At 57.6% G+C, this 27,739-nt stretch overlaps 1 protein-coding gene across 1 annotated transcript; it reads right to left on the bottom strand.

Moving 5' to 3' along the window:
• Positions 1-77: 77 nt before the first annotated feature.
• On the bottom strand, positions 78-22,282 carry LOC102099445 (semaphorin-3D-like). The gene is made up of 18 exons (XM_005522194.3): positions 22,124-22,282; positions 11,071-11,267; positions 6,269-6,429; positions 5,525-5,587; positions 5,196-5,315; positions 4,775-4,877; positions 4,540-4,668; positions 4,082-4,227; positions 3,742-3,856; positions 3,521-3,590; positions 3,220-3,364; positions 2,921-3,143; positions 2,712-2,800; positions 2,157-2,198; positions 1,731-1,888; positions 1,441-1,505; positions 1,130-1,260; positions 78-1,048 (listed from the first exon to the last, which is right to left on the bottom strand). The coding sequence occupies exons 1-18, from the start codon at positions 22,252-22,254 to the stop codon at positions 635-637; spliced, it is 2,502 nt and encodes an 833-aa protein (XP_005522251.2). The 5' UTR covers positions 22,255-22,282; the 3' UTR covers positions 78-634.
• Positions 22,283-27,739: the final 5,457 nt, after the last annotated feature.

Below are 27,739 nucleotides of genomic sequence, written 5' to 3'. Positions count from 1 at the left end.
CTGTAAGTTGGTATAACTGCCTTTTGCTTCTCTCTTTTTTGGTCCCCCCCCCCCCCCCGTAAAATAAATGTCAAAATTAAAAAAAGTGGTGTGGTTTGAAGCTGGTGCGGGTTGGAGCTGGGCTGGGTATGAGCATCTCTGCACACCTGGAGCCCAGGCTCAGCCAGCAGCTGTGTCCTGCTGCTTCCAGCAGCATCTGGGCTCCATCCACATCTCGGCAGCATCCGGGTGAGCATCCTGCCGCCTCCAGAGGGAAGGGAGGCATCACACGGCCGGCCCTGCCTGGGCTGGCTGCTGCGGGAGTCAGGGAACCATTGGGACAGCTGGCCCTCGCCCCTCCCTGTCCTCTGTTGCAGCTGCTGATCATCAGTCGGGGCCAGGGGAAAACAGGGACAATAAATATTCTGCAGGTGAATAGCTTTGAGTCTCGGGGAGCCGGCGCAGGCTGCGTGCCCTGTCCCCGGTGCCCCGTGGGGCGCGGAGAGGCCGCGGGGCTGGCGGGGGTTGAGGTAGTAACAGCGAGGCGGTTCTGCACGGGAAGGCGAGAGATGTCCCGGAGCTGGTGCCGACGTGCGAGAAGGGCCCTGGAGAGACCGGGGAGGGAGCTGTGGGCAGCCCCGGCTCCCTCTGCCGCTCACAGGCGCTGCGGGTGCCTCCGCACCCGGCCGTTCTTGCTGTCCGGGGACCGGTGCTGCCACTTGTGCCAGGCTCGCTGCCGCTGGCGCTCCTGCAGCCTCAGGGCATTGCAATAGGCGTCCAGGCTGGTGCCCGGTGCCCCCAGGGCCCGAGGGAAGCCCTTGGAGCCCGGGTGCAGGTCAATCCGGGGCCGGGGGCTCTGGTGGGTCCCTCCCGGCTCATCCCCCTTGCTCCGTTTGTACGGTGGCAGCTCCGCGGCCTCGTGTCTGATGATGCGGAGGCTGTAGCGGGTGAGGAGCCGGGAGAAGGAGCGTTCCACCGCCTGGCACTCGTAGGTGCCCATGTCCTCCCTCGCCAGCTGGCGGATCAGCAGCCCTTGCTCCAGCACCAAGAAATGCCCGTTGTTTCTGACCTGGGGCGAAGACAGAGCTCGTGGGTCAGTTCTGGGGGATAAAGCCCCTCCTGCTCCCCGTCCCTGCTCCCTGTCCCGTACCTCGCTCGGTGCTGTCTCCTCGCCGCGCCGCACCAGCCAGCGGGTCGTGATCTGCGGGGAGCGCGCCAGGCACTCGAGGAAAGTGGAGTTCTTCTCCACCCCAAAAACCACCTTCTCCAGCGCAGCAGTCCCTGTGCAGGGGAGGGGATGAGTACCCTCAGTGGGGGGCTGTGTGACCGGAGGGAGGGAGGGCAGCAGGGAGCAGCCAGCCCGCGGAGTTGGCACTGGTTTCCCAGCGCGGTGCTCCCCGCCCTCCTGGGCACGGCGCTCCCCGGGCACAGCCGGCTGCCCCCGCCGGAGCTGGCGCTCACCCTCGGCCGTGTCCTGGCACTGGCTGAGCGGGTCGGCTTTCAGCACATCCTGGCAGCGGGCACGCCTGCGGGAGAGCAGAGAGGGCTGTGGCTGTCCCACCCCAGGCTGTGGCACCCCTCCGTGGCAATGCCTCAAGAAGGGGGCCAGGAAAGGGTGGGTGGCAGGCAGGCAGAGCGGCAATAGGGGTCTGGCTGATGGGACTCCAGCTCCAGGGCTGCCCTTGCCCTTCCCTGCTCCCAACAGCATCACCTTGCAGGAGGATGCAGGGCTGGTGCGGGCACACGCTCACCTCTTCTCGGTGAGCAGGTGCGGGGTGCAGGTCTTTCCGTCCCAGGTGCAGTAGGGATCCCTGGCCAGGCAGCAGTCGGTGCAGGTTTTTCCGTAGAGCTCGCAGCGGTACAGGGAGAGCTGGAGCAGCCCGTGGGTGCTGCTCACAAACAGCTCCTGCTGCTCGGGCAAGCGGGACAGCGGCAGTCAGCACCCACGGCTGGAGGCCGGGACTGGCAGGGAACAGAGCCCCTGCCCCGTGCTGGGGTGGGCACGCTGGGGGACAGTAGGGGTGGGAGACAGAGCCTGCCTCCCCCTTAATGCCCTGGCAGGATCCCATTCCCTAAATGTGCACCCCCTGAGGCCAAGGGACCCGGCAGAGTGGCTGGGACCAGCTGGCCTCTGTGCCTGTTCCCGGACTGCTTTAGGGAGAAGAAGGGACACTCACCCGCTTTGGTGATAACTTCATGTCCAGGATGGGAGAAGGTACCTGGAGGGGAAGCAAGAGGGTGCTGCAGCCACATCAGTCCCTCCTGGGTGCCCCAAGGAGGATTGGTGTACCAAGTAGGATTGTGTCCCCAGGGGTTACAGGATGCCAGGCCCCTGGGCCAGGTCACAGCTCCACCTGCTCCGTGCAAGGAGCCCGGGACCTGGGCTGGCTCTGCCTGGTGTGGGCAGCCCAGGACAGCTCTGCCCAGCAGATCTGCTTTCAAAGCTGGGCTCAGCCCTCCCATTTCAGCGTGGGCTCCAAAGTGCAACCCTCAAGCTCCCTCATGGACTGGATGGGGAGCTGGAAGATGACATGGCTCCAGCCCCACTGGCACCTCTGGGTGCTTGTAACATTTTCAGCTGCCCAGGGCAGGTGGGAGCCCCCAGCAGTGAGGTGAGAAACTCCCTGAGAGTGCAGAGCCTGCAGGGAGGGTGCCACGGCCACGGGAGGGGAGGCTGTGCGGTCCAACCATCTCATTTCAGCCCCCCTCGGTGCCACCCCGGCTGCCCGTACCTTAGTGACGCTGATCTCCTCCAGGCTGATCACCTCGGGACCACGGCTCACCCCGCCGGCCAGAGCCACCTTCAGGACTTTGCCGTCATCTGGGAAGGCAGCGGGAGGAGGAGCTGTCAGGGTCGGGAGCCCCCCGGGCTGGAGGAACCCGAGTGCGACACAAGCTGCCCCGCGGTGGCAGCGTTCCCAGAGCCGCGGTGAGCTCCCACCTGTGCCGAGGAAGAGCAGGTCGTAGTGGCGGCTCTCGGTGTCCAGCCGGTGCACCAGCAGCCGCCGCAGCCGGTAGGGAACATTGACCCGGAGCAGCACGGGCTGCCGGCCCTGAGGGTACACGGGCTCCCACATCAGCTGGTGGCCGCGCATGAAGCTGATCAGCTCGTCGGGAAAGTCCTTGGTGGACTGCAGGAGGGGGTCGTACGTCTCACTGGGGCACTGTGTGACACAGGGGCTGCATTAGGGCCAGGCCAGCCTGTCCCGCTCCCCCTGCAGCTGCTCCCCATTCCCTTACCGTGCCGGGCCGGGGGTAGGGAACGCGTCCCTTGTATTCCACCCAGCGGTAGTCGAATCCCTCCTTGTGCGCGAAGGGGCCGCTGAAGGCAGCTCTCACCGCAGCCATGGAGTAGATGCAGACGGCAGAGCCGCTGAAGACGCCGCTGTCGGGAAGCACAGGGCTCTCGGTGTCAGCTCCACGGGGACCAGGTGTATGCACACCCACCCCGCTGAGCCCACGCTGTCCCCTGTGGGCCCTGGAGTGAGGCGGTGACAGGAATCCCTTTGACACAGCCAGCCCTGATGAGGGTCCTGCTCACCTGGAGACCGTGAAGAGCCCAAAGACAAGGGGGTTCTGCGGGTCCCGGGTGCGCAGGAGGAAAACATCCTCTGCAAAGAGAGGGGTGTAGGTGAGGCACTCCAGAGCTGGAGCACCCGTCCATCCAGGGGATGCAGGTGGGCATCCTGGGGGGGCGTGCTGGAGGGAACAGCCGCGGTGGAGTTGCCTTGCTCCCGGCTGCAGACAGGGCTGGGCACTCACCCAATTGGTCGAAGTGGGTCTCAGTGCCCTGGGGCCCGGGGATGGAGCACACCAGGCGGGCCTTCAGGAACGTGCTCCAGCGGTTGATGAGGCTGCGCTTCCCACCAACATCGTTCTGCCAGGCACCAAGAGCCAGGATCAGCCCAGCCTCTCTGAGTTTCCTCCAGTGCTGTGCCCCCCTCATTCCCACACCCCCCGCCCTGAGCCTTCTGCCCTGTGGTAGGTGTGCATTGGCACCCTCACACTCCTCTGCTTGGGCTGCTCCTTGGTCCAAAGCAGGTAAAAGCCCACTTTTGGTGGGACAACAACAGGCCACAGGGTGCTGGCCTTGGAAACTGACCTTGCAGACCCTGGCCACCCTGGCGTGGATGTGCCGCCGCTCCCACTGCCCAGCTTCCATGGCCGTCTCACGGAAGAAGATGTAGACTTTATCATCATGGGGGTTGTGGGTATCGGGGATGGCATAGGCACCAACAAATGTGGGCTCTGCGGAGGGAAGGAGCAATGTGGCCACAGTGTGGCCCTGTGCCCTGATCCCACCCTGTGGTACAGCCCTGAAAGCCCTTGGGAACAGTGTGAGGTGCTGAGGGGACACAGAGCCGAGAAGGCAGAACACCATTCCCAGTGCTGAGGTTGTGGAATATGTGCTGGAGCATGGGTCTCACCAGGGGCTTCATCAGTGCTTCTCCCCAGCAAGGACAGAGGGCCCAGAGCAGTACTCTGGCCCCAGTGCTGGCCCCAGCCTCTCCCCAGCTGACAGGAGAGGCTCCCATTCCCCACAGGTCCCCCTGCTCCTACCGTGGAGCCAGTGGTCCTGGTTCTGCTCCGTGCGGATGTAGCTCTGCTCGGCCCCATGGACCCAGGTCCGGAAGAAGGCAGCGCTGCTGCCCATGAAGTCACTGGAGGTGCCTGAATACAGCTCCCCACCTGCAGGGTCAGGGGGGTGTGGGTGGGAAGCAGCAGCACCTCCCAGCACAGATTATTCCCAGTGCTCCCCCTCCCACCATCCCCTGTGCTCCTCACTCGCTCTTACCCATGAGGAGCCCCGTGAAGGGTTCATGGGGGCTGTACGGGCACCGTCCTCGCCCCGATTCCAGGGAGTGGCTCACCAGCTGCATGCGGGGAGCCCTGGCATCCTGCCAGAGCCAAGGGGGAGATGTCAGCCCAGGGGGAGCCTGGGAACAAGGTGGAACTTGGGGGGAAGAGTGGGAAGGAGGTTGGTGTGTCTGTGATGAGTGGGCTCCTGAGGAGAATGCCTGGTCCCATCCCCACTGGGACACCCTGACACTCCCAAGCCAGAGCTGCTCTCTCCATGTGAATGCCAGGAACTGCACCAGGCTGGCTGCTCCCCTGCCCCCTGAGGCTCTGGGGCTCCCTCTCCCCCTGTTCCCAGAGAGAGGGGATCTCTTGGCACCTTCTGCCATAGGGATATGTGTGTCCAGGGTGTCCCTCACCTTCCCCCTGGCTCCCAGCTGGATGAAGGCACAGACAGGCTGGTAGGAGCCGGTGCCGCAGGCGAACACGTGGCTCTGGTTGAAGGGCTGGAGGAGGCGGATGAAGTTGGCACACTCGGTCTGCACAGGGGAGATGTTTGTCAGGCCTGAGCTGGGGGTGAGGAGCCTGGCCAGTCCCTGTCCTGGCAGCTGTTCAGCTGGCTCAGCTCCGGCTGGCTGCACAGCACCATTCCAGGCAGACCCCCAGGCTCCCTTTCGGGGCAATGGGGTTGTTTAATATCCGTGCTGAGCTGCCAAGGCTCAAGGTGGGGCATGCCAGCCCTACTTACCTCCACGTTCTTCCCTGCCAGCTGGCAGTGCTCCACCTGCTCCCTGGGGGCTGGCCAGAAAATCTGAAACACAAAGACCCCACGGATGCTGCCCCTGCTCCCCTCGGCCCCCTGTGGCACCAGTGGGAACAGGCTCAGCCCACAGGCGCTGCCAGGCTCAGGTGCAGGACGTGGGGTTGCTCTGGCACAGGTCTGACACCCCCCTGAGCTCCCAGAGCCCTGTGGGCAGCCTGCCAGATCAACTCGGAGTGAACCTGGCGTGGGGACAGAGCCTGGGCGTGCTGTGGCCCACCCAGGCTGTGGGCAGGCTCTCCTGGATCCCAGCCTGTGGGAACACCAGGCTGCAGCGCCTTAATGGGATTTTCTTTTGTTGGGCTCCGGCCGAGCACCCGGCCAGCAGGATGTCTTGGGATGACATTAGTGGACTCGCTGCTGAAGCTCTTGAGGCAGCAGCAGCAGCAGGGATTAGGTGTGACAGCAGGGCTCCGGGCACTGCAGTCCACCCAGGTCACAGCTCTTAGCCAAGCCACCCTCTGGCGCCAGCCCTTCCCAGCAGGGCTCAGCTCCACCAGGGATGGGCTGACCCCACTGATTGAGACATCCTGGTGTAAATGTGTCCCTGGTGAGGTTAGAACAGCCCAGTTCAGAGCACGTCCACCTCCACGCCCTGGTGCTGGGACAAGGAGTGGTTCCCAGGGAGGAAGACGCCAGCCTGGCCAGTGCCACCATCCTCCCAGCACTGACCTTCTCAGGCTCCCTGCTGGGATGGTCCAGGTGGAGAAGGAAGATATGGTTCTTTGCTCCCACCATCAGCCAGGCCCTGTCTTCATCCACCAAGAGGGCTTGGAAATCCATCTTATCCCCTGAAGCCAGCAGCAGGCGAGAGCTGTTGGATTTCAGCAGGTCTGAGGAGCACAAACAAGGTGGGAGAAAGAGAAACCCATCCATGAATGACACAACAGCAGCAAGAGGCCCCATGCCTCCCTCTCTAGAACAGCTTTGGTTACCCATCCTTGCTCCAAGGGTACACGATATTCCTGCCACTGCCAGGGCGAAACCCACCACCCTCACTGCCCCTGAGCTCATCATGGAGCCTCCTCCACGAGCCAAGCTGAGGGAAAGAGTCACTCCTACAGAGAGCAGAGCTGCGCTGACCTTGCCCTGGCTGGGCTGGTTTGCAGGCACAGGGCAGGACAGGGATTCAGCCCCAATAGGTCAGAGGCCTCAGCTTCCAGCCTGTCTTCCAGAGGAACTCCTGCAGACCCAAAGCCTCTGCACCCTGAAACCAGGTGGGCAGAGGATGGAGCAGAGAGGTGATTCGCTTGCTGTGACTCCTGGTATGTTTTTCCTGGGCTCCAGATCAAGAGAGTTTACATTTAAAAAGGTTTTTGCTGTTTGCTGGGGCAAAGCATCCCTCCAAGGAAAGGCTGTATGGAAACAGAGCCAACACAACCTGGTCTGAACACCCCCCACACCCACCCCTGAGTCTGTGCGTGGGGTAGAGCCCAGCAGCTTTCACAGAGTCAGGCAGGTGGGTGGATGTGCTGGGACTGAACCTTGTAGGGGAGATCCCCACCTGTGGCTCCGGTGCCACCCCAACCAAGCACCCCACATTTCCCACTCTGTGTCCTGAGGCACAGCCTAAACCCAGCATTAGACTGGCTCGGGGAAAGATCCGAGGGTGCCATAGAGCCAGTGCACTCCTTTGGGAGCAGAGACAGGACAGTGGGAAAGGCTCTGCTGCTCCGGCCACGGCTCCGCCCGTGCAGCAGCCGGAGCTCGCCCGGCCCTTCTGGCACAGTCGTGGCCTTGTGGGTGTGTGAGGAGGACAATAAGCTGTTGTGTCTTGGTTAAAACTCCGGAAGCAACATCCCTGGGGCCAGTATCGGTCCGTGATGTGCAGTGCCAGGTTTGGGGGCTGGCTGTGGGGCGAGCATCCCCCAGTGCAGATGGAGCGGCGGCTGCCCCAGCACAGCACCGCAGCAGCTGCCACCCCCCAGCCCCTGCTCCCAAGGATCAAGGGGGGGCAAAAACCAGCATGGAGGCAGTCCTTGGAGCTTCCAGAAGCCAAAACACATCTCCTCCCTCTCCAAAAGTGACAGGACGTGGCTGGGATAGAGGGTTGGTTACTCTGGCAAGGCTGCTCCTGAGTAACGAGCAAAAGTGGGGCCGTGGGAGGGGGAGATGGAGATGGGCTGCAGTGGATGGGGACTAAATGGAGATGGAATGTGGCTGAAAACTCAGGGAAACCTGTAAGAAAGCTGAAAGTCTGCCCAAAATGTCAGGGAGGGAAGCGGTGTGTCAGGACAGAGGGAAGGAGGCGCTCAGGGGAAGCCTGGTGGGTGCAGTGTGGACGTGCGGCTGCAGGTGGGGTGGACGTGGGCACAGGCACGGCTCCATCCAAAGGGAACCGGCTGACCCGGGAGCTTGTCTCACTTCCTTCCAGGGCAGAGGGGAAGCGAGGCCAGAGCCTGTGGGCTGGAGACGCCGCTGCCGTCCCCTGGTCCCTGCTGGGACAGAATGGAGCAGCCAGGCTGGCTCCCAGCTAGAGCTTCCATCTCCCTGCTCCGGGGAGCTCCTGGCACTGCGGGGACACAAACCTTCCTCTGCCAGCAGCAGCTCTGAGCCACATCAGGGAGCTCCTGGCTCTCGTCCTCCTGCTGCCATAAAAATTGCACAGCCCCACTGCACTCCCTGCTTTGCCTGGGTGCCCAAGGGCCCTCCTCTGGGTACCCAGGATACAGGGCAGAAGGCTTCCAGGCCATTTCCCACCAGCTGAATGGGATTAACAGCTGAATTCCTGTTGGCCTTTCCATTGTCCCTGCTGGATCTCCAACAGGGTGCGGTGCATCGTTCACCTTCCTGTGTCTGCCAATGCTCCCAGGACCTGCCTGGTCCAGGGGAAACGTCAAGCAGGGCTCTGGGGAAGGGTTGGGGTGGAAGGGCAACATGAGTATAATTAGGAGGAATGGGTACAAGACTGGTCTCTCTGGTCTGAGCTGCAGCAGCCCTGTCTGAGGACGAGGTCAGGCAGGCTGATGGAAGAACCCTCTCTGCTGCCTCTGGTAGGACGTGGGAGAGCCCTGGAAGGACTCACTGCCCCACACTTGCACCCTCTGGCAGGTTAATGACCAGGAGGGTCTGAGCCTGACCCATGACTCTGCTCCCTCACCGAGGGGACAGCGAGTGCTGGGATCCAGACCCAGGAAGCTGCTGCACCAAAACCAGCCTCTTCTCACCCTCAGCTCATTAGACCCAAACCTGACCCTGGAGACAGGGAACCAGGGGTGCTCTGCAGCAGCCATGCCATGGCCAAACCTATGGGTGAGCCCAGAGAAACATCCTCTCCTTTGTGTTCACTATCTCCCAAGGCCATGCTGTTTGTCTTCATTGCTGAGACCACTGTAAGCACTGGGTCCCATCCATCATCTCTGCCTGCCCCTCAGCCACACCATCCTCTGTGCAGGGTGACCCCGAGTTTCCTGGGGTCACAGCCCGGCTGTGCCGGGGGGCTGCCCCCTCCTCTTCCCCCTCGCCAGGCACAGCAGCCTACGGAGGAGATCCCCGAAGCCCAGGGGAAGCTTGGTGCTAAATCGAGCTCTGGCCCCTCACGGCTGGTAAGGGATGTGCCAGGGCAGCCCTTGGTGTGAACACCAGAGCCCCAGGACCTCCCCGTGCTCCGGAGCACCTGCTGTGTGGTGTGGCCCCTGAGTCCTGCCTGGCTGCAGATCAGAGGCTGGCACAGGACCCGTTTGCCAGCTCCAGGGATATTCCCGCAGGAGGAGCTGGCAGCCGTGCTGGGACTTCACTTCTGCTCAGCCTGGGCAGAGAGAGGCTGAGCTCAGGCAGCGCTGGGGCTGACCCAGGCTGACCCAGGCGAGCCCAGGCTGCCCCTGTGTGCTATTATAAACCTCCTCTCTCCTCCTCGGCAGGGTGGGAGCCGCTGCTGTTGTTCCTGGCCCCGTGCCCTGTGCCCCATCCTTCCTGTGCTCTCCCGGCCCTCGCTGCTGTCATTTCCTTCTCTCGACCCTGCTTACGTCCTCTCCCCCCGCCCCACCGAGGGCTCTGCCTGCCACCCCCATGCTGGGATCTGAGCGCAAGGCTGATCCCGTGGATGGACTCTCAAAGGTCTCCTTTTATTTATTTTTTTTTTTTCTAGGGGTTTTTAAACCTAAACTTCTCAAGGCATTGTGTCCTTGAAAGTGCCCGGTGCTGTCCATGAGTCACATCCCTTCACCATTGTTCGCTCCGTCCTTGAGCCCTCCTGATGCTGGGAGCTTCCTCTTCTGCCTCTGCCCAAGGCTTGAGGGCTTTTGGCATGCCTGGCCCCAGGACACTGTGGGGCTTTGAAGTCAGCAGTCCCCTTTCTCTCCTGTTGCCCCATCTGCCTCCTCTGGCTCCAAGGAAAGGCAGAGCTGAGCTGTTTCTAAGTTGGGCTATCAGCAGGGCTATCTCCTCACACAGATATCCTGCATCCCTGGGAGATCCAGTGCTCTTCAGCCACAAATGGGGGACATCTTTCACTGTGCTGTTGTCCCTGCCTGGAGAGCAGGACTTCTCAGGGTGATGGAGCTGGCCAAGAGCGTGGCCCTGGAGCCTGGAGTGCCGTGCCCATGGGAAAGCTGCTCCACCCTCTCTCACGTGTGGAGAGGGCTGGTCCAGCCCTCCTCATGGTCACATCCAGCACAGCACTGGGGATGTGCTGAGCTGCCATTCTCCAAAGAAACTTGCTGGTTTTCATATAGGAGGAGCTGAAAGCAGCTCAATCGGCCACATCCATGTTGCAGGTTCATGGCAGGGTGAGAAACTGCCAGGCTGGCAGGCTTCTGTTCTAGCTGCTCAGGCCATTCCCCTGTAGACTTTCTCTAGGTACTCCCTTTGCACACTTCTCTGTTTTATGCTGCCTGTCATTCTGTCCTTGCTGCATCTTCAGGTCACCAAAGCAGTCCCCCCTCTGCATCACGCTTGAGAGGGGCAAACTGTGCCTCCCCTGAAGAACTCATCATCTAAACAGAGAGAGCTGCAGGGAGGAAGGCAGAGGTGCAGCAGGGAGATGATCTGCACAGGGAATCAGTCTCTCCTACCAGAAGAGGAGGGACAAAAGCAGAAGGGCTGAGCTGGGGTAGGACTGTGCTGGTGGGAGGCAGAGGAAGAGGATGTTGTGACTGTCCCGGGGCTCAGTGTCCCTGTGAGCTGAAGGCAGGGGTCATTCCCCAGGGGTACCCAGCTCAGCCCCAGCCCAGGACACACCAAGAGAGGTCCACAGTTAGTCTGAGCAGAAGGACACATCTCCTCTGGTCCCAGTGTTCTGCTGGATCAGAGCAGGACATTCTCTGTTCAACCTCCTTTTCCAATGGCAGCAGGGACTCAGGGACTCAGGGACTGTGCCTGGAGCTGCACCCCTGAAACATCCCGGGGGCCCAGAGTGTGAAGGGGTTACAGCCACAACCAGAGGGCTGCCTGTCTCCCCAAGCCCCCCTTTTTCTACCTGCAGGGTGCTCTCCCAGCCCTCCCAGGCAAGGTGCAGACCCCGAGGAAGCCCTTACCTCTGTAGGTGAGGCGAAGGCGTGGAGCGTGCTGTTTCCATGCCCTGCTGCTGCCCAGCTGCTGCAGGAGGAGGCCGAGCAGGAGTGTGGCCAGGGGCAGCCAGTGGCCAGGGAGAGCCCCCATGCTGGCACAGGGCAGGGTCTGCTCGCCCTCACAGCACCATGGTCCAGCGCCGAGATGCCACCTCCAACACCGGCTGCAAGCAGAGAAGAGGGAAGGCTGCAGCTGTGCTCACTGCACCAGTGTGGGCACTGGCAAGGCAGCTGTGGCTGGGACACCCTCTTACCTCCCACCCCCCTGGAAGCTCCAGCACGTTCCATGTCCAGGGAGTTCACAGGCCAGCTGCTCCAGCCTGCCCAGGGGAGGTGTGAGGGGTGATGCCAGCATGCCCACCTGGGAGCACCGGGATTTGGGCATCCTGGAGGTGACTGACATAAGGGCAGTAGTGCACCCTCCAGAGGGATCTCAGAGCTTGGCCATCCTCTGCTCAGTACCTGCTCAGACCACAGTGCTTGGCAGAGCCTGGTGAAGGATCCCTGATATTCGTCTGTTCTCAGCTTGGCCAGAGGCTCTTGGCACAAGAAGCAGGGGATTCCTGCTATCCCAGCGATGGGCAGTGGGAGGGATGGTGGAGCCAAGCTTTTCCAACTGCCTTGCACAAGAAGGAGTGCTTAGCTCTGCCTGGGGAGGAGGTTTTGGTCTGGTGGAGTTGGGGTTTCTCTCCCTCCCAGCAGCAAACTGTGGTTGAGCTGGGGTGCAGCTCCTTTCTTGCCCCTTCCCTGCCTTCACTACTGCCTGGATCTCACTCTGGTCAGCACAACCTGCTGCTGCTCCAGGTCCTTCCCCTGTACCAGGAGACCACGCTGGGACATGGATGTGACCTCAGGGTGGTGGCTGTGCTGTGCTCTGTCTCTCTTTAGCTTGGGGCTGTTCTCTCTGCCCAGCCAGCCCTTCCTGGACACTTTTCCATGCGTCAGGCATTGCCTAGGGAGGGGGAAAAAAACCACCCCATAAGCATGATGGGCTTAGCCAGGTGCAAACTGCTCCTGGATTGTGGGGAGGTTCTCTGTTGGGAACCCATCAGCCACATGGGGATCCACAGGCAGTGCTTGCTCCCACAGACGCCTCCCCAACAGGCAGCAATGCCAAGCTGCACATCAGCTCTTCCTTTGTTCAGCAGTGCTGTCCCAGAGCTGTCCTCTGGACCCACAGCCATGCTCTGAGTGAACACTGCTGTCCCAAGGGTCATCACAAGGACGGGGCTGGGATCTGACAGGGAGTTGTTTTTTTTCCTTTGCCCAAGTGTGTTGTGTTGCTGCAGGACTTGGGAAAATGCTGTCCTCTAATTGAAGGCTTCTATAAATGGAACCGGGTCTGTGCTAAGCTTAACTTTGGGCTAGGGCAGACTTGGAGGAATCTTTCATGACCCAGGGGATGCCAGGGCAGGCTGGGATTCTGCAGATGGCAGGCAGGGCACTGCTCCTGCCTCAGGACACGTTCACACACAGGAGCTTTAGGGACAGGCACGCGCTCCCGTGTACAGCTCGGTTATAGCAATGCTCCGTCTCCTGCTCTCGGAATGCCAAAAGCATCGATAGCAGCAGGAGCCACAGACGTCCAGGAGGATCCCAGAGCCCTGGAAGAGCCGTGTACAGGCATAGGAAAGTCAGGGCTTTGCAGCACATAAGGAAAGAAAAAATCTGCCAGAGGATAACCTCCAGTAAGAAACATTTCTCATGGGTGTCATCCTTTCATGAGAATTTAGGGGCTCCCTTCCATCGTGCCCAGGCACATCCACCTCCTGACACCCAGCTAAAATCCTGTGCCCATAGCCCCTGGCACAAGGACATCCCTCACTGTGCCAGTCAGCGTGGGGACACAGGGAAACAAATCTGCTGGAGGTGAGAGCTCAGCAGAGTTTACACAGAGAGGGGGAGCTCGGGTGCCTGGTGGATGGAAACAAGCTGGGAATGCTGAATCCAGGGTTAAATTAAACACTCCCGACAGCTTTAAATAATCAACTGTCCAGAGCTGCAACTCTTTCCATCTCCATTTGGAGAGGGAAGTGCTGATGAGGGTGGGCTGCCGAGAGAAGGGGAGGCAGGGGGTTAACATTTCATACTCCAGGCATGGCAGGACCTGCAGGGGAGGATTTGGGGGATGGCAGCCTTGTTCTGGGGGGCTGGCAGTCACCAGGAGTGCCAGGCATAGATGGCACAGGTGGTGACACCACGGTTCTGGGCTGAGTCTGCCAGCAATCCACCAGGTGCCCTGGTCCCAGAGGCCTCCCTGTGCCCTCCTTCCCCTTCTCCTGCCTTCCCTTCCTCCCTCCCCTTCTACTGGGGATCTGCAGAAGTGGCAGAATCACAGAACGGTTTGGGTTGGGAAGGGACGTTACAGATCCTCTTGTTCCAGACAATCACAGATCATCAGATTGCTCAGAGCCCGTCCAACCTGGCTGTGAACACTTCCAGGGATGGGGCATCCACCCCTTCTCTGGGCAGCCTGCGCCAGGGCCTCACCACCTTCCCAGTAAAGAGTTTTTATTAATATCTAATCTAAATCTCTCCTCTTTTAGTTGAAAAACATCTCCCCCTTGTCCTATCACTATCTGGCTAAGTCACTCTCCCTAATTTCTATTAGGTCCCTTTAATTACTGTGTGGCTGCGTTGGGTTCTCCACAGAAGTCCAGCAGGTCTGAGGTTCTGGGCTGTCACACAAAATCCCCTGGAAAGCTTTGCCAGAGAGCGAGCAGCCCAGAGAAAAGACAAATCCCTTCTGTTTAAGACGTGGGTACAGGAGGGAATCATTTATCCATGAAAGCACCAATTTCCTCCTGACAACTCCTTTGTGTTGCAATGCCGTGAATAGTTTAAACCAGCCCAAATTTGAGAGGGGGAAGGGCGCTGGCAGCGGGTTTATCAAGCTGTAGATTATGTTTGAAAGGGAAGAGCACGCTGAACTCAGCTCTGCGGCACCAAGAGGGGCGGCCGCGTTGCCATCCATGCGCTCCGCTCATTTCACAGCCCCGATTGTATCCCAGATAATCCCCACGCTCCCTTGACAGCCTGTTGCCTTCTCCAGTTACACGGCAGGGCTGGCAGGGCCAGGGGCGAAATGCTGGTCCCCAACAGCTGGGGGGCCTCAAGGGAGAGGAGCGGGGGGAGGAGAGGAGCTGCACCCCTTGTCAGCATCAGAGGGGACAGAGAGGACAGAAGCGCTGGGCTGGAACCCGAGCGAGAGGGGGGAGCCTCAGGGGGCCAAGACCCCCGCATGGGGCTGGTGCTCCCCAAGGTTCCCGAGCACCCAAGCCCTGGCTCCACGCTCCTGAGACTGTCCTGCCTCTCCTAGCATAAGCCCTGGTGTGGATGCTTTCCTCTGTGCCGCTTTTGGGAGCTGGGACAAAGGAGTCACAGCCTGGCAAGGAAACTGAGGGGCAAAGCCAGGGCAGGAGGTGCAGTGGGCTCAGCCCTGGTGCCCATCCTGAGCACACATCTGCGGTCAGCTGGGTCCCTGCCACATGCTCGGGGAATGTGAAGCCACATGTGAGGGGAGCGTGAGCTGCTGGCCCTGTGCCCCGCCGAGCATCCCTGCCCGCAGCTGTCCCTAAATCACCGCCTGTCCCCTCCCTGCTCAGCTCAGGGCTCTGGCTGTCCCTCTCCATCCCATGCGGGATGATGGATACCCCGGCAGCTGCAGGGAGAGGCAGCTGTCGACTTTCTCCGGTGGAAGGACAAAGGCACAAGGATGAGCCCTCCCTGCCCTCCCCCTGAGCTGCCAGGCTGGGGCAGAGCCAGCCCCTGAGGGAGCCTGTGGTGCTGAGTGATTTGTGGGAGGAGGACGTGATGGTCCTGCTCCATGACATCAAAGCTGGGACCGCAAAACCGAGTGCCAGAGCTTGGGTGGCATTGGGGTCCCAGCAAAACCTTCAGTAACAAGTCACACGTGTCCACACAGATTCGCAGAGACCGAGGGGAGCCGAGTTTTGGAGGGCTTGGATGAAGGGATCGCTGGGCAGCAGCAGAAAGCTGAGGCTGCTCCAGGTTCAGCCGCGTCTCTGCCACTACCCAGCCAGGGCCAGCAGGATCCCGTCCAGCCGGGACATCTCCTCCTCTATCGCCTCTCGAGAGTGTAGTCCCCTGGCTGCAGTCAGCCCCAGACCACCCTGCCCTGCCGGACAACGCTGCTGGGGTGTGCGAGCACCACTCTGCTGCTGGCACACTGCAGAGCCTCGGGATGCCAGCCCTGCGGGCTCCTGGGTACCGGGTGACAATGACAGTGGGGCAGGGACAGCCCCGGGGGCTGGGTGTATCACAGGGACCTCGCTGCCTGTGCACAACATCTCCTCTAACAGCGTTTGTCTCCCTGAAGTTACAGCAGCTCCAGGCACGCTCCAGTCGGGACCACATCCTCTGAAAGCAAATGGGGAACTGCCAAGCCTGAGGCTGGCCAGGGTATTAATAACTGTTTATGAAGGGATAAGAAGCTGGCTTCCCCTTACATCCTGCTAATCCCTTTCTTGAGAGGCTGCTGGCTCAGTCCCTACCTTTCCCTTGCTACTGAGAGGTGAAGCCTGACCTGGCCTGGCTCTTGGGCATCTGGCTGGGAAGGTGGCCCAGCAGTGGTCTTGTCTCAGGGCACAGTGACAGGCACAGTGAAGGGCGGGATCAGCCCCTGCTTTCAGCCCCTGCAGGACTTGTAGGTGCTCCTGAATGTGCTGCTTGAACGGGACCTCCACTGTTCCTCCTCCTAATTTACCCCAAGGGCATCCAGCCCCAGGGAGGCAGCAAGTCCAGTGTGCAGAGAAAGCTGAGCGGAGACCCAGCGTTTATTGCACCTTGCAGGTCTGCTCTCACCTAAAATGCTGCCAGAGCACAGGCAGCTTCCAGCGCAGAGCAGTGCCACAGTCCTGTTGTCCACGCCAGGGCTCCCGGAGTGGGCAAACCACACTGGGACACCAGTGGGGAGTGGCAAATTCATAGAGGATTGGGTTCCTCCATGGACAAAGCAGAGGTGGGACAAGTGTGGGTTAACTTGTTGTATTAAACTCTGGGCTGACTTGGCATACTAAATTCCCAATTTTCCTTCCAGGGCAATTGAGAAGCTTAAATTTCTTTCACGGAATAACAGAATTGTTGGGGTTGGAAGGGATCTCTGGATACCATCCAGTCCACCCCCTCCCCCCATCAAGGCAGGGTCACCTGGACCAGGTTACACAGGAATGAGTCCAGGTGGGTTTGGAACGTCTCCAGAGAGGGAAACTCCATGACACTGCTGCGGAACTGTTCCAGTACTCTGCTACCCTCAAAGTAATGTTCTTCCTCATGTTGAGGTGAAATTTCCTGTGTTTTGCTTCATGGCCATTACTCCTCATCCTGTTTCTGAGTACCACTGAAGAGAGTCTGGCACCATCCTCTTGGCACCCACCTTTGAGATATTTATATGCATTAATGAGATTCCCTCTCAGTCTTCTCTTCCCTAGACTAAACAGGCCCAGCTCCTGCAGTCTCTCCTCAGAGGAGACAATTCATAATTGGAGGGGCTTGCCATGCTTTAAGGCTGTGTTAAAGTATCCAAATGAGGCAGAGAAGAGGCTGTGTACTGCCTGCTGAGCTGCCAGGCCAGGTCCCCAAAGCCTCGGGGGTCGCCAGAGGCAGCACTGAATTCCTCAGAGCCATTTATACCCCAGTGCTGAAACCCAGCCTTGTCACCTGTCTGCCACATGGCCTGACACTCAGCACAGCCCTGGGGAGGCTCAGGAGCCCTGGGGAGGCTCAGGAGCCCTGCCCCACACAGGAGCTGCTCTCTGGGCTTCAGATTCTCCAGGCTCAGCCTGGGTAAATCCCACGTGCACTAAAACCTGGCAGGGGCTCCAAGGCCAGGAATCAGCAGGGTGTCCAGCGAGGGGCAGGTTTGGCCATGCTCCTGCCATGGACTGGCTGTAAAGCCTCTGCTGGGAGGAGGACTGAGTGACACTCAGGGTTTCCAATCCAGAGCTTTCCAGCCCTGTGTCACCAGCTGGATCCCAGAGTCATGGGCTGCTGCTCCTTTGGTGGCCTCTGGAAAAGAGGTGATGGGCTTGACTGGGCTCCTGGTGGGACCCCTGCAAAGAGCTCCAGCAGAGACCCAAGGGCTGGGAGATACAGCTCCATCCCCAGGGGTGTCTCCAGGGAGAGCTAGCCCCGGGAAATAATTCCTGTTTCCTGGGCAGGCTGCAGCCTTTCCCAGCACTCCCAACTCGGTGCTGATTGCTTCCCGAAGATGCCAAATCTTTCCGCAGCAAACCCACAGGATCCGCAACATTGGTTTTCTTCATTCAGCTGGGATTATTGCTTCTCACCTACAAACCTATTGGACAGGGATGCTCAGCACCTCTCAGAGAGCTTTTAGCTTTACCACATCTCCCCATTCCAGGCAGGAACTGGCCGTGAAACACCTGCTCTGCTGCTCAGTAACCCAGCTCATGAGCCACTTCACCACTGCCAGCCAGCGACACGGCTGCTGGTGGCACTCCCGGGGCCACTGGCTGTCCCAGCTGGAGCCTCCCGCCTCCCCCGACACTTGAAAGCTCTGCAGTGTTTTCTTTTCATCAGCGGGAGCCCAGCTCCCGGCGCTCCTGGCCGCTGCGCTAATTGGAACAGGCTGGGCAGGCGTGGGGGGCTCCGCCGGAGAAAGTATTTTAATGAGGATGGAAGGTGCCTGACCTGTTATCTGCTCCTCCTCAGAGCCTCTTGGCTGGGCTCCTCGGGAATTACAGCCTGGATTGGGTCGGGTTCCAGGCTCGCAGAGCAGCGTGCTCCGGCAGCCAGGGACCCGCGGCTCCCGGCCCCCATCCCAGCCCGGCAGTGGCCTGGGGACCGCCTGCACCGGGGCTGTGGGGGGGCTGTGAGGGGGCTGGGAGGGGCTGTGCCGGGGCTGTGGGGGGCTGTGGGGGGGCTGTGAGGGGCTGTGCCGAGCTATGGGGGGCTGTGCCGGGCTGTGAGGGGCTGTGGGGGGGCTGTGAGGGGCTGTGCCGGGGCTGTGCCGGGGCTGTGAGGGGCTGTGCTGGGCTGTGGGGGGCTATGGGGGGCTGTGCCGGGGCTATGGGGGACTGTGCCAGGGCTGTGAGGGGCTGTGGGGGGCTGTGAGGGGCTGTGCCGGGCTATGGGGGGCTGTGCCGGGGCTGTGCTGGGCTATGGGGGGGCTATGGGGGGGCTGTACCGGGGCTGTGGGGGCGCTGTGAGGGGCTGTGCCGGGGCTGTGGGGGGGCTGTGAGGGGCTGTGCCGGGCTATGGGGGGCTGTGCCGGGGCTGTGAGGGGCTGTGCCCGCTATTTCCCGGGATCAGCGAGCAGCAGAGACGCTGGGCTGGACACTGGGCCTATCACCACAGCCCGGCCATTCTTCCCAAGAGTGCGGCAGAGCGGCTGGAGGGTCTGGGACAGGGCCAGCTGTCACAGCACGATGCTCCAAAGCACACAGCTCCCCTGCTTTCTGTCATTTCCCTGCCCAGCAAACACAGGGGGAGGCCAGCCCAGAGCATGGACACAAGTGGGGGAACCCCCTCCCAGCAGGGCTCTTTGTGCCAGTGTCTCCAGAGGGTCAGAAGCAGACACAGCACCACAAACCACGTCCTCCTGCGCATCCTCTGCCTCACGTGAGGCCTCTCTGCCCTCCATGCTTCATCTGCACAGGGTTCCACCACGGAAGGCCACCGTGGCTGTCATTACTCCAGTGTGGAGCTGAGGAACAGGTGGACCAAGTGACCTGCTCATGTCCAGTTGGGAAGCACTGCAGGGCAGGGATTGACCCCAAGTGTCTCAGCTTCCCCTAAAGAGCAGCTCAGCACTGACTCCATTCACGGGGCTTCAGCACATGGTGGTAGAGCTGTCCCCGTGGGAGCGCACACCGTGGGAAGGCCGGCTCTCCCCTCAGAGGACAAGGAAGGGACAGATTGAAACCGAAAGCCCTTGTTTTGCTTTTCACACTACGAAAGTTAGCTGACATCAGTGGTCTCCTCCCAGAAAAAGGGGAACTAAACCTGGACCCGAGGGTGGGAGAAGCAGGGGAGTTCCTGCGCACAATAAATGGCAGCTCGCCAGCACACGAGAGCAGAACAATAATCCCACACGGCTGAGTGCTTGTGAACGGTGTCATTCCAGGGAAACCAGATCCTGGGCAGGCTCCCAAGTCAATGAGGGCTGATGCTGGCAAGAGTTGTGCTCCATGCCATGCCTGCAGGTACAGTGGAGCTGGGGGAGGTCAGGGGGTACCTGGAATCGCTGAGCATGGAAGTGGCAGAGCCCAAATATCCTACAGCAACTACACTGGGGAATAATCAAGGCTTATCTCTGCCAGGGTATAGAGTGCTCCCTTCTGGGTACTACTGAACCTCTATCATTCACGGCATCTACCTGCAAGGAGATGCTGGGGCTTTATGGCTGTGATTTGGGATCATCTGGCTTTTAGGGAGGGAGAATGACTAGGTCCCCTGTACTGTGAGTCCAGCCCTATCACACAGGTTATTTCACCATCTGTGCTTCAGTTTCCCCAGGTAAAAATGTGCTGGAGAAGGCACAGGCAGCTCCAGTGGGCAAGGCAGGAGCAGGGAGGCATCAGGTGGCTTGCAAGGACCAGAGAGGACCAAAGATGGAGACCCAGTCCAGAGCAGAGTAACACTGTTTTCATCCTCTCTCCCTGTTCCCACTCCCCTCTGCTCCCCGCTCCAAGCAGTGGAGAGCAAGATCTCCTCATCTGACCTCCTCCAAATGGGGGCTCCTCAAAAAGGGCAGGTGAGGCTGGGTTTGTACCCTTATTCCCCATCCAAAAGCTGTTCCTGGCTGCCCTCTGGGCCAGGAGGTGACTCAGCTGACTGACCTCTGTGTCTCTGCAGGTTTGTAGCCACATGAGTGAGTGTCTGTAAGGATCTAATTGCCCTGTGCTCTCTGAACCACCTCTCCCTGTAATCCCAGATGGAGTGGGGAGAGACCAAACTTGGAGGAAGAGGCAGCTCCAAGAGTCTGGGAGCCAAAATTTACAATAAATCTTGGTGCTTGCTGTAAACAGCCCCTGAGAGGGTGTTATAGGACACAGCAGAGATGGAGGCAGCAGAACCCCCATCTGGAACCTCTGTCAGCCCTGCTGGCTCGGGTTGGATTTGGCAAAGAGAAAGAGCTGCCAAAGACCTCAGAATTGGCTCCAGCTCCCTGTCCTGGACCTGGATGCTGCTGCTGGCAGCACCACAGGACAAGAGGGCATCACCTCTTGTCCAGCCAGATGAGATGGCTCAGACAGTGGCAGCCGCTCTCCAGCCTCTGTGCACAGGCATGTTGGTATTTGGGAGAACATCTCACATCCTTGGGGGTTTCCTGTTTAATTCTCAACCTAAGGAACTGCAGCAAATGATCCCTGTCTTACACGCTTGTGGAATTCAGAGAGATTAGATTAGGGGTGAATTCTTCCCATATTTCTTATAGGGCTGATATCTCTGCCCTGGCTTTCAGATTGACTTCCCCGTCCCTGGCTCATTAATCAGCGGGCTGTTTGTGTCTCTGTCGTTTTCAATCCCGTTAGCTCAGCAGGAGTAATCTATCTGTTCTAGCAGCCCATCGTGTCAAGCCAGTGACCCGTCAGGGCTGCTTGACCCCCTCCCTTTGAAGGCTGAGCGAGGAGTGGCCGGCAGAAAGCTGGGACACGCTCCACTTGGCCAAGAGAAAGCTCCCCATGGCTCGTGCATGGGGCGCGTGGCTGGCATGTGTGAGGGACGACCACAGTTCTGGGACCTCCTGCAGCACTTCCCCCCTTCCCTTGGGCACATGGCTGCAGGAAAAAAAAATGCTGCTTTCCAGTTTAGCAGTATTTTCCTGACAGCACTCAGCAGCTGGGTCAATGCAGTGATTCTTTAAATGCAATAAACTTCTTAACTAAGGGCAGGCTCACTGGAGCTGATTTCCAGTGGGCAGTGCATCCCATGGCCTGGCTGCCTTCTAGGGCTGCCACACACTCAGGAGCTGTGATTCATACCAAGGGTGGTCTTATTTCAAGGACATAAAGAAAGAAAGAACCCCCTTTATCTTAATTTAAGTGTTTTGTTATTTGTTTCTGGACATAAACAACTATTCAGCCTTCTCTTTCCTCCCTCACCCTGAGTATCAGCCTCCCATCACTCTCAGGACACTCAGGCATGCAAGGCTCCCAACTCCCAGCCATCCATACCCAAGATCTGTGATGCTTCCAAGAAGAAGGATCATTAGTTAAGGGACTCTTTTGGAGAGCACTCAGCATTTCTCAGGCTCTGTTTCTTTTCTGCCTGCTGTATCATTTGACCCGAGTTTCTGAGAGCTGAGGCGTTGCACAGGGGGTTGAAGAAACGCAATTTCTCTGTCCCAATGGATTTTATAAAGCCCAAGCAGAAGACAATTCTCTCACTGATCAGGGAGGCTAGTTGTTTTTTTTTTTTCTCCTTAGATCAAGAACAGCATAACTGTTTTGGAGGCAATGATTGATTTTTATCTGGTGAGGAAGGAGAAATCTGACAAAGTTATCTCTGAGCGGTGGCAAAGTCCCCAGCATGGGCTAGTGACAATTAGCCCAGTGTAGGTTTTTGGGCTGTTAAACCTCAGCAGCAAAGCAGAGCACTGAAGCTGAGAAACCCTCGAAAAATCAGCTCTAGGAACGGTTTCAGCATAGTAAAAAAGCACAAATCCTCCTGGGACCCAAGTTACAGCATTAAAAGATATAACACAAACATAGAAGATGGTGGCAGGGGATTGGAATAAGGTAATCTTTAGGGTCCAAACTCAAACCATTCCATGATTCTATAAAGATTAGTAGAACTTTTCATGGCAAGCTAGGGCAAGCAGAGCGACCTCTGGGATAAGATCAGTCACTCATGAGTTACTCTGCACGAAGCTGTGAAACAAAACCGAGCTGACAGTGAAAGCAGACGAACTCAGGACTGATGAACCCTCCGCTGGGAATTAACATTCCCATTGGGAACCCCAGCCAGCTCTCCCGGAGAGCGAACCGAGGCAGCCCAAGCTTAAGAACAATTAAAGCCATTGCTCATTACTCACCGGCCAGCGGGATCCCAGCCTCGATACTCTCCCTGCCGCCGGCTCCAGCCTCTTCTCCCAGTGAAGCCAGAGCACCTGGAGGCGGCAGGAGGAGCCGGAGGTGGGGAGGACAGCCGGGGGCAGCCCCTCATTCATACCCAGCCCCGGCTGCGGGATCTCCGTCTGCTCCGTCCCTCCATGCACACGCCGCAATTGCCATCTAGCGGTGTGGCATTGGTGTGGCCGGAGCTGCCGGGCTTCCATGGAGTCCCAGGGAAATATTCGTCTTTTCCCGGGAAGTTCCATGCCTGCAGGCCCACCTCATGGAGGGGGAGAGGACAGCAGCGCTCCTGCTGTGGACTGGGAAGAGCAGCGCGGTGGAGGGAGAGGTTCGTGGACACAGGCAGCAGGGATGGAGAGGAAAGCTCTGGTCCATGAGCAACTCCAGAGTGAAATGTAATGGAAAGGCAACTGTGGGGAGATCTGGGCTCCAATGCTCAAGCACAGTGCAGCAGGAGCAGACACAGAGATCCAAGGATGTATTAACCATCTCCCCTTGAATCCTGTGTTCAGTTTTGGGGCCCTTACAACAAGAAGGACGTTGAGGTGCTGGAGAATGTCCAGAGAAGGGCAATGGAGCTGGGAGCACAGTCTGATGAGAAGGGGGAACTGGGGGGGACCAGCCTGGAGAAAACAGGGTACAAAGAGTCCTTATTGCTCTTTACAACTCCCTGGCAGCAGGCTGGAGCCTGGGAGGAGGTGGGGGGGTTTAGGCTCTCCCCAGGCAACAAATGTGTTGTGTTTTAATCAGGACAAGAGGAAATGGCTTCAAGTTTTGCCAGAGAAGGTTTAGATGGGATATTAGGAAAAAAAATTCACTGAAAGGATTGTCAGGCATTGAAACAGGCTCTTCAGGGAAGTGGTGGAGTCACCATCCCTGGAGGGATTTAAAAATCATGTAGAAGTGGTACTTGGGGACATGGTTTAGTGGTGGGCTTGGCAGTGTTAACAGCTGGGCTGAGTGATCTTTGAGGTCTTTTCCAATCTAAATGATTGTGTGATTTACAAGGTGATTTTTAGCTCCAGACAGGCTCTGGGCTGACCCTGCATCCTGAACGCCCATCAGTGGCTGGGGAGCATGAGGTGCATTCCTGGAGCATATTGGGTTTGGTTTCATCTGAAAGGAATCTGGTGGATACTGGCCCAAGCCAGACCTCTCCTGAGCTGCTCCAGGACACAATCCAAAAGTGAGAGAAGTTGTGAGATGGATTTCAGGAGTGCACCCCAGAGCCTTTTCTGTCTTTGCCAAGAGAGCTGCTTGGCCCCTCTCCTATGCCCCAGCAATAGAAGGACCCAAGGGAGTTCCCTAAGTCCCTGCTGAGGCCCTGCAGACACTAAGTGGCCTCAGGTGAGCTCTCATTCACCCATCTGCTGCTCACTGGACTGGGGACTCCATTTAAGCCTAGGTCAGTGCTGTGAGTGCTCTCTCAAGCTGTGCTGCGGGTCCAGCCTTCTCTCCTGGCCAGACTGCAGCCCCAGGTGGGCAGCCCCATCTCGTGGAGGGACCTTGGACAGGAGGTACAGGCAGCTTTTCTGACAGCTCATTGTCACAAGCTGGGGTGACCCTGCTCCTGCTGCCCCTCCTTAACAGGAGTCCAAACCAGCCCAGCACAGGTGCTCCAGCTCCTCAGGCTGATCCTCTCCTTCCCTGGTAATGGAGCCCAGCATGGGGCAGTGTGAAATCCTGCTGTAGGTGGGCAGGGGGATGTCCTGGGGTGGGAGGTGCTCACCGGGTGTCTGCAGCAGCAGCAGTGCCCATGGTGAGGCTGAGGCAGCTCCAGGGGTGAGCTCCAAGCTGTTACCCAGCCCTCTGCTTTTTCAGGACCAGCCCATCCTTCCATTGTGTGGGACGGGGGGACTCTGTCCCTGGGGGGCAGTGCTCGCATTCCCAGCTTCCTTGCAGCACTCCACAGGGAAAGAGGTGCACTTTAACAGCTGGACAGGACTGGCCACCCCCAGGCTGTAAAAAGGGCAGAGCAGCACATACACAGACCCATACAACCACCAGCAGTAGCTTGACCAGACCACAACCCCTTCAAAATGTGCTGGCAAGAAAAATCCACATGAAACTTGGACAAGGGCTTGTGTCAATGCTTATTCCAGCTATTCCGGGCACTGTGTGACTGACTATAGTGTCATTCATCTTCCTTTGAACCTTTGTGCTACCAAAAGGAAGTCCACTAAAGTGCAGCTTCACAAAGATTATACTTGGTGACATTTGAAAGCGTTAACATCCCCAGTACAGGAACAAAGAACAGAATGGGCTTTGTATGGATATGGATAAATAAGGAAATGGAGAACGTACATTAAAAATGGGGGCATGATTTGAGCAGCAACCTCCTCTGAATACTGAACTCCTGTTTCTTGAGTCTTAAAACATGAAATGAGAAAGACTGTCATGTTCATCTGGTACCTGAGGGGTGGCTCCCAGCCTCATCCTCCTTCCAGCAGCCCTTCTGTCCCTGAGGCAGGTCACTGCTGCAGAGGGAAATGCGTTCCCTGGCTTCTCTCTTCTTCCCTTTTACAAACACTTCCCTCAGCACAACTTACTGTTTTTTTCTATTTACAAAGCATAGCTCCAGCTCTTTACATAAATATGTTTCATTGAAAAGGGCCTGAGTCACTGCTGTATCAATATTAATATGAATAAATATTGGAAATCTAAGACTATCTACTTGCTCTACATTGAGAAAAGGGTGGAAAAAAGAAGCTCTTGCTCCAGAACTTCTCAGGTGTCTGAAGCAGCCTCCTGCATATCAACCTGTGTGACTGACAGAGCTCAGAGATCGACATTTCCTTGGGCAGGGGTCCAGGCAGCAGTGCCTCCAAACCTCTAAATGGTGGATTTAACCTCCCTATTGGTCCCATTCTCAGTCCAACGCTCCTGTTGCCTGTTCCTTTTAAATTAAATAATCCCTTTTAACCCCCTTGTTCTGCCTTTTCTCCCTGGGCTTTTTGTACACACAGTTCCATTCATCCCAACCTTAGTGCTGGTTTTGGGTCACCCCAGTCCTCCTCCTCCTGTGTGTAACATCTGCACACCAAGCAACTGCTCACAGGGCTTACCCTGTGAATTGTTCCAATTCTCTTATTAGGACCTTCCAAAAATAAAAATGAATTGTAACTTGAGGCATACCCATCACCACAGGATGGCACACAAGGCAATGTGCTGAACACAGCTACAGCAGAAGCATAGTGGTGAGTAATCTCTGAAATAAAAGCAGAATACTTATAAGATATAAAGGTAGCAGCAATTCAGCTATGGCTTTGGGTCGCCATCCTTTTAAAAATATTAAAGACATGAAAACCACTACACCAAGGATAAATAGTTGGGGTTTCTGTATCACCAACTACACTGTTTTCCCATAGAAAACTATGCTGTTTTCTGGTTTGCTGCTTCTTTGTAATGCTTTTAGCTTCTCACTCTATTTGTCTGTTCCAGGTTGTGAATAACCTCGTTCCAGTCACCTCAGCCCAGCCCCAGTGGAGGACTCCATGTCCCCTAATCCTGGATATCCCCCTGCAGATGCACAGCATGGGTAGATGCCATGCCTATGGAGAAATGTGTACACACATCTTCAAGGGAATACACAGGAGCTCACTCTGGGTTACCTTGGAGAAGTGGAATTTGGAGGATTCAAGTCCAGGGGATACCTTGATTTTCCATGGGCTGGCACCAGGATACTTCCTACAGTTCAGGTCCCCAAGCCACACAGATTTCCCCAGAAATCCCACACTTGTGGGAGCAACACTGTGCTGCTCTAACCTCTTGCAACACAAATATTCCTGATTTCTCATAAACACTTACTATGATCACCAAAATAGTAGAAGCAAACACACCAAGGATTTCTATGATTAATACAACTAATGGGAGGTAGATCTACCACCACAGACAGAAAAAGGATTTCTCTCGATTGGAGACAGATACATCCTGCAAGTAGATATTTTTAATTAATTTTTTTCTCATTTTCACAGCAGTCTGTTCCTGCTCCTCTTGTGTTCCTGACTTAAGCCCTGGCAATGGGCCTGCAAGGAAAGTGTTGTGCTGCCTCTCCTTTCACACAGGCACATCACAGACTAGAAGCAAGCAAGCACACGACTAAGCCAAGGAACATACATTATTTAGTGTGGTCCATCTGTCCAAGGGAAGCTGCTCTTACATTTATCTAGTTTATTATCTTCTAATTAATCACGTATTATCATTCGTTAACAGGCTTTCACTAAGATGCATGTACCCACTTAGCAGATTAATAAAATCAGCTAATGGGTACCCACATTTGGCAGCTGTAAAGGCTCCCTCTGGTTGTCTTGGGAATGATGCTCTGTGGGTGCTCATTTTTGGCACACCCAGGTACCCGACACACCCAGCTGCAGGACAGCCTGTGCAGCAGCTACAAATCTGCACCCAGATTCCCCATCACAGTCATACTTCTTTTCCCCCTTTGTGCAAGGATAATTTCCAGACTTGACAGCTCCAGCTTGTTATGCCACCACCACTTCTCCCTATGTGGGAGTTCATCCCCAGGAGCCCATCACCTTCCTCACCCATCCTTTACAGGCATGGGGCTCCCAGGGAGACTGGAGGGCCTCACCCCCCCTGTACTCACCAGCACCATGCACGCCTCCACCACCCCTGGGTGCAGCACCAGGGGCCACAATACTGCAAACAAGTCCTCCACACTCCTCTGGCATTGCCAGAGACAAGGAAACACAGCTTGGACAGGTCATCTGCTGCCTTTGGAAGTTGTCAGCTCTTGCAGGTGGCTCTTCACCTCCAAATCCTGCTGTCTTCTGCTTCCACATCTGCTTTCCCTTCTCTGGGGTATTTGAAAGCAGTGTCAGGCCCTGCTCTCTGCCAGGTGAACAGGAAGGTGGTGGTGGGTACCAGCTCTTCGGGCATGAGATCTGCTCCCACCAGCCACAGCCATTGGCATCATCCTTATCCCTGCACGTCACACTCACCCTTGTCCCCCTGCTGTGCTCACACAAACAAACTTTCCTGTGCTTTGGTCAAACTGTCCCTACTACAAATTCCTGCCTCCACACCTCCTGGGGACAGGCCAGCAGCACCTACTGGAAAAGCATGGTTATACCCCCACGAGGGTCCCCACAAAACACCAGATCCAGCTCACCCCATGTGGAATGTTCTGCCCTGGTTGGAAAGCCCAGACAACACCCAGCACTAATGAGGTCACCTTCAGCCATTAAGCTCTTGCTATTAATTGAACCCCAGTGACCTCGTCAGTTGCCAAGATGAATCCCACAGAGATCACTCCTGCTCCTGAATTCCTCGCAGGCCTTGGGTCCTGAATTCCTCACAGCAGCTGGGATCTCCTGCTCCCAGCTCCCATCCTGACCCACAAGTACATGGCACCAGGGGTATCTGTCCCTGAGCTGACAGAGAACACGCTGCAGGACAATGGCACCACTGGTAGGGTCTCCAAGCTACCAAACCCATTCCAGTCCCACTGACACAGCTGCAACTCCCCAGTGATCTCATCAGCAGAGAGCAAAACACGATGGGAATCTTTCAAAGCACCATGATTTTAAAACACACCATTTTAGCCACAAAACAAG

This window comes from Pseudopodoces humilis, chromosome 13 (assembly GCF_049639895.1).
Source record: "Pseudopodoces humilis isolate 2021_Gansu_Grassland_sample_001 chromosome 13, ASM4963989v1, whole genome shotgun sequence".
NCBI lineage: Eukaryota > Metazoa > Chordata > Aves > Passeriformes > Paridae > Pseudopodoces > Pseudopodoces humilis.
Note: the sequence above shows the minus strand (reverse complement) of the source record. Positions and strands in the feature narration are given on the sequence as shown.

Coding starts and splice junctions, on each gene's coding strand:
- LOC102099445 (XM_005522194.3), bottom strand. CDS start 22,254: ATGAGGGGCTGCCCCCGGCTGTCCTCCCCACCTCCGGCTCCTCCTGCC. Junction 5,588..6,268: donor CCAGCAGGGAGCCTGAGAAG/GTCAGTGCTGGG, acceptor TTTGTGTTTCAG/ATTTTCTGGCCAGCCCCCAG. Junction 3,857..4,081: donor GGGTGGCCAGGGTCTGCAAG/GTCAGTTTCCAA, acceptor GGTGCCTGGCAG/AACGATGTTGGTGGGAAGCG.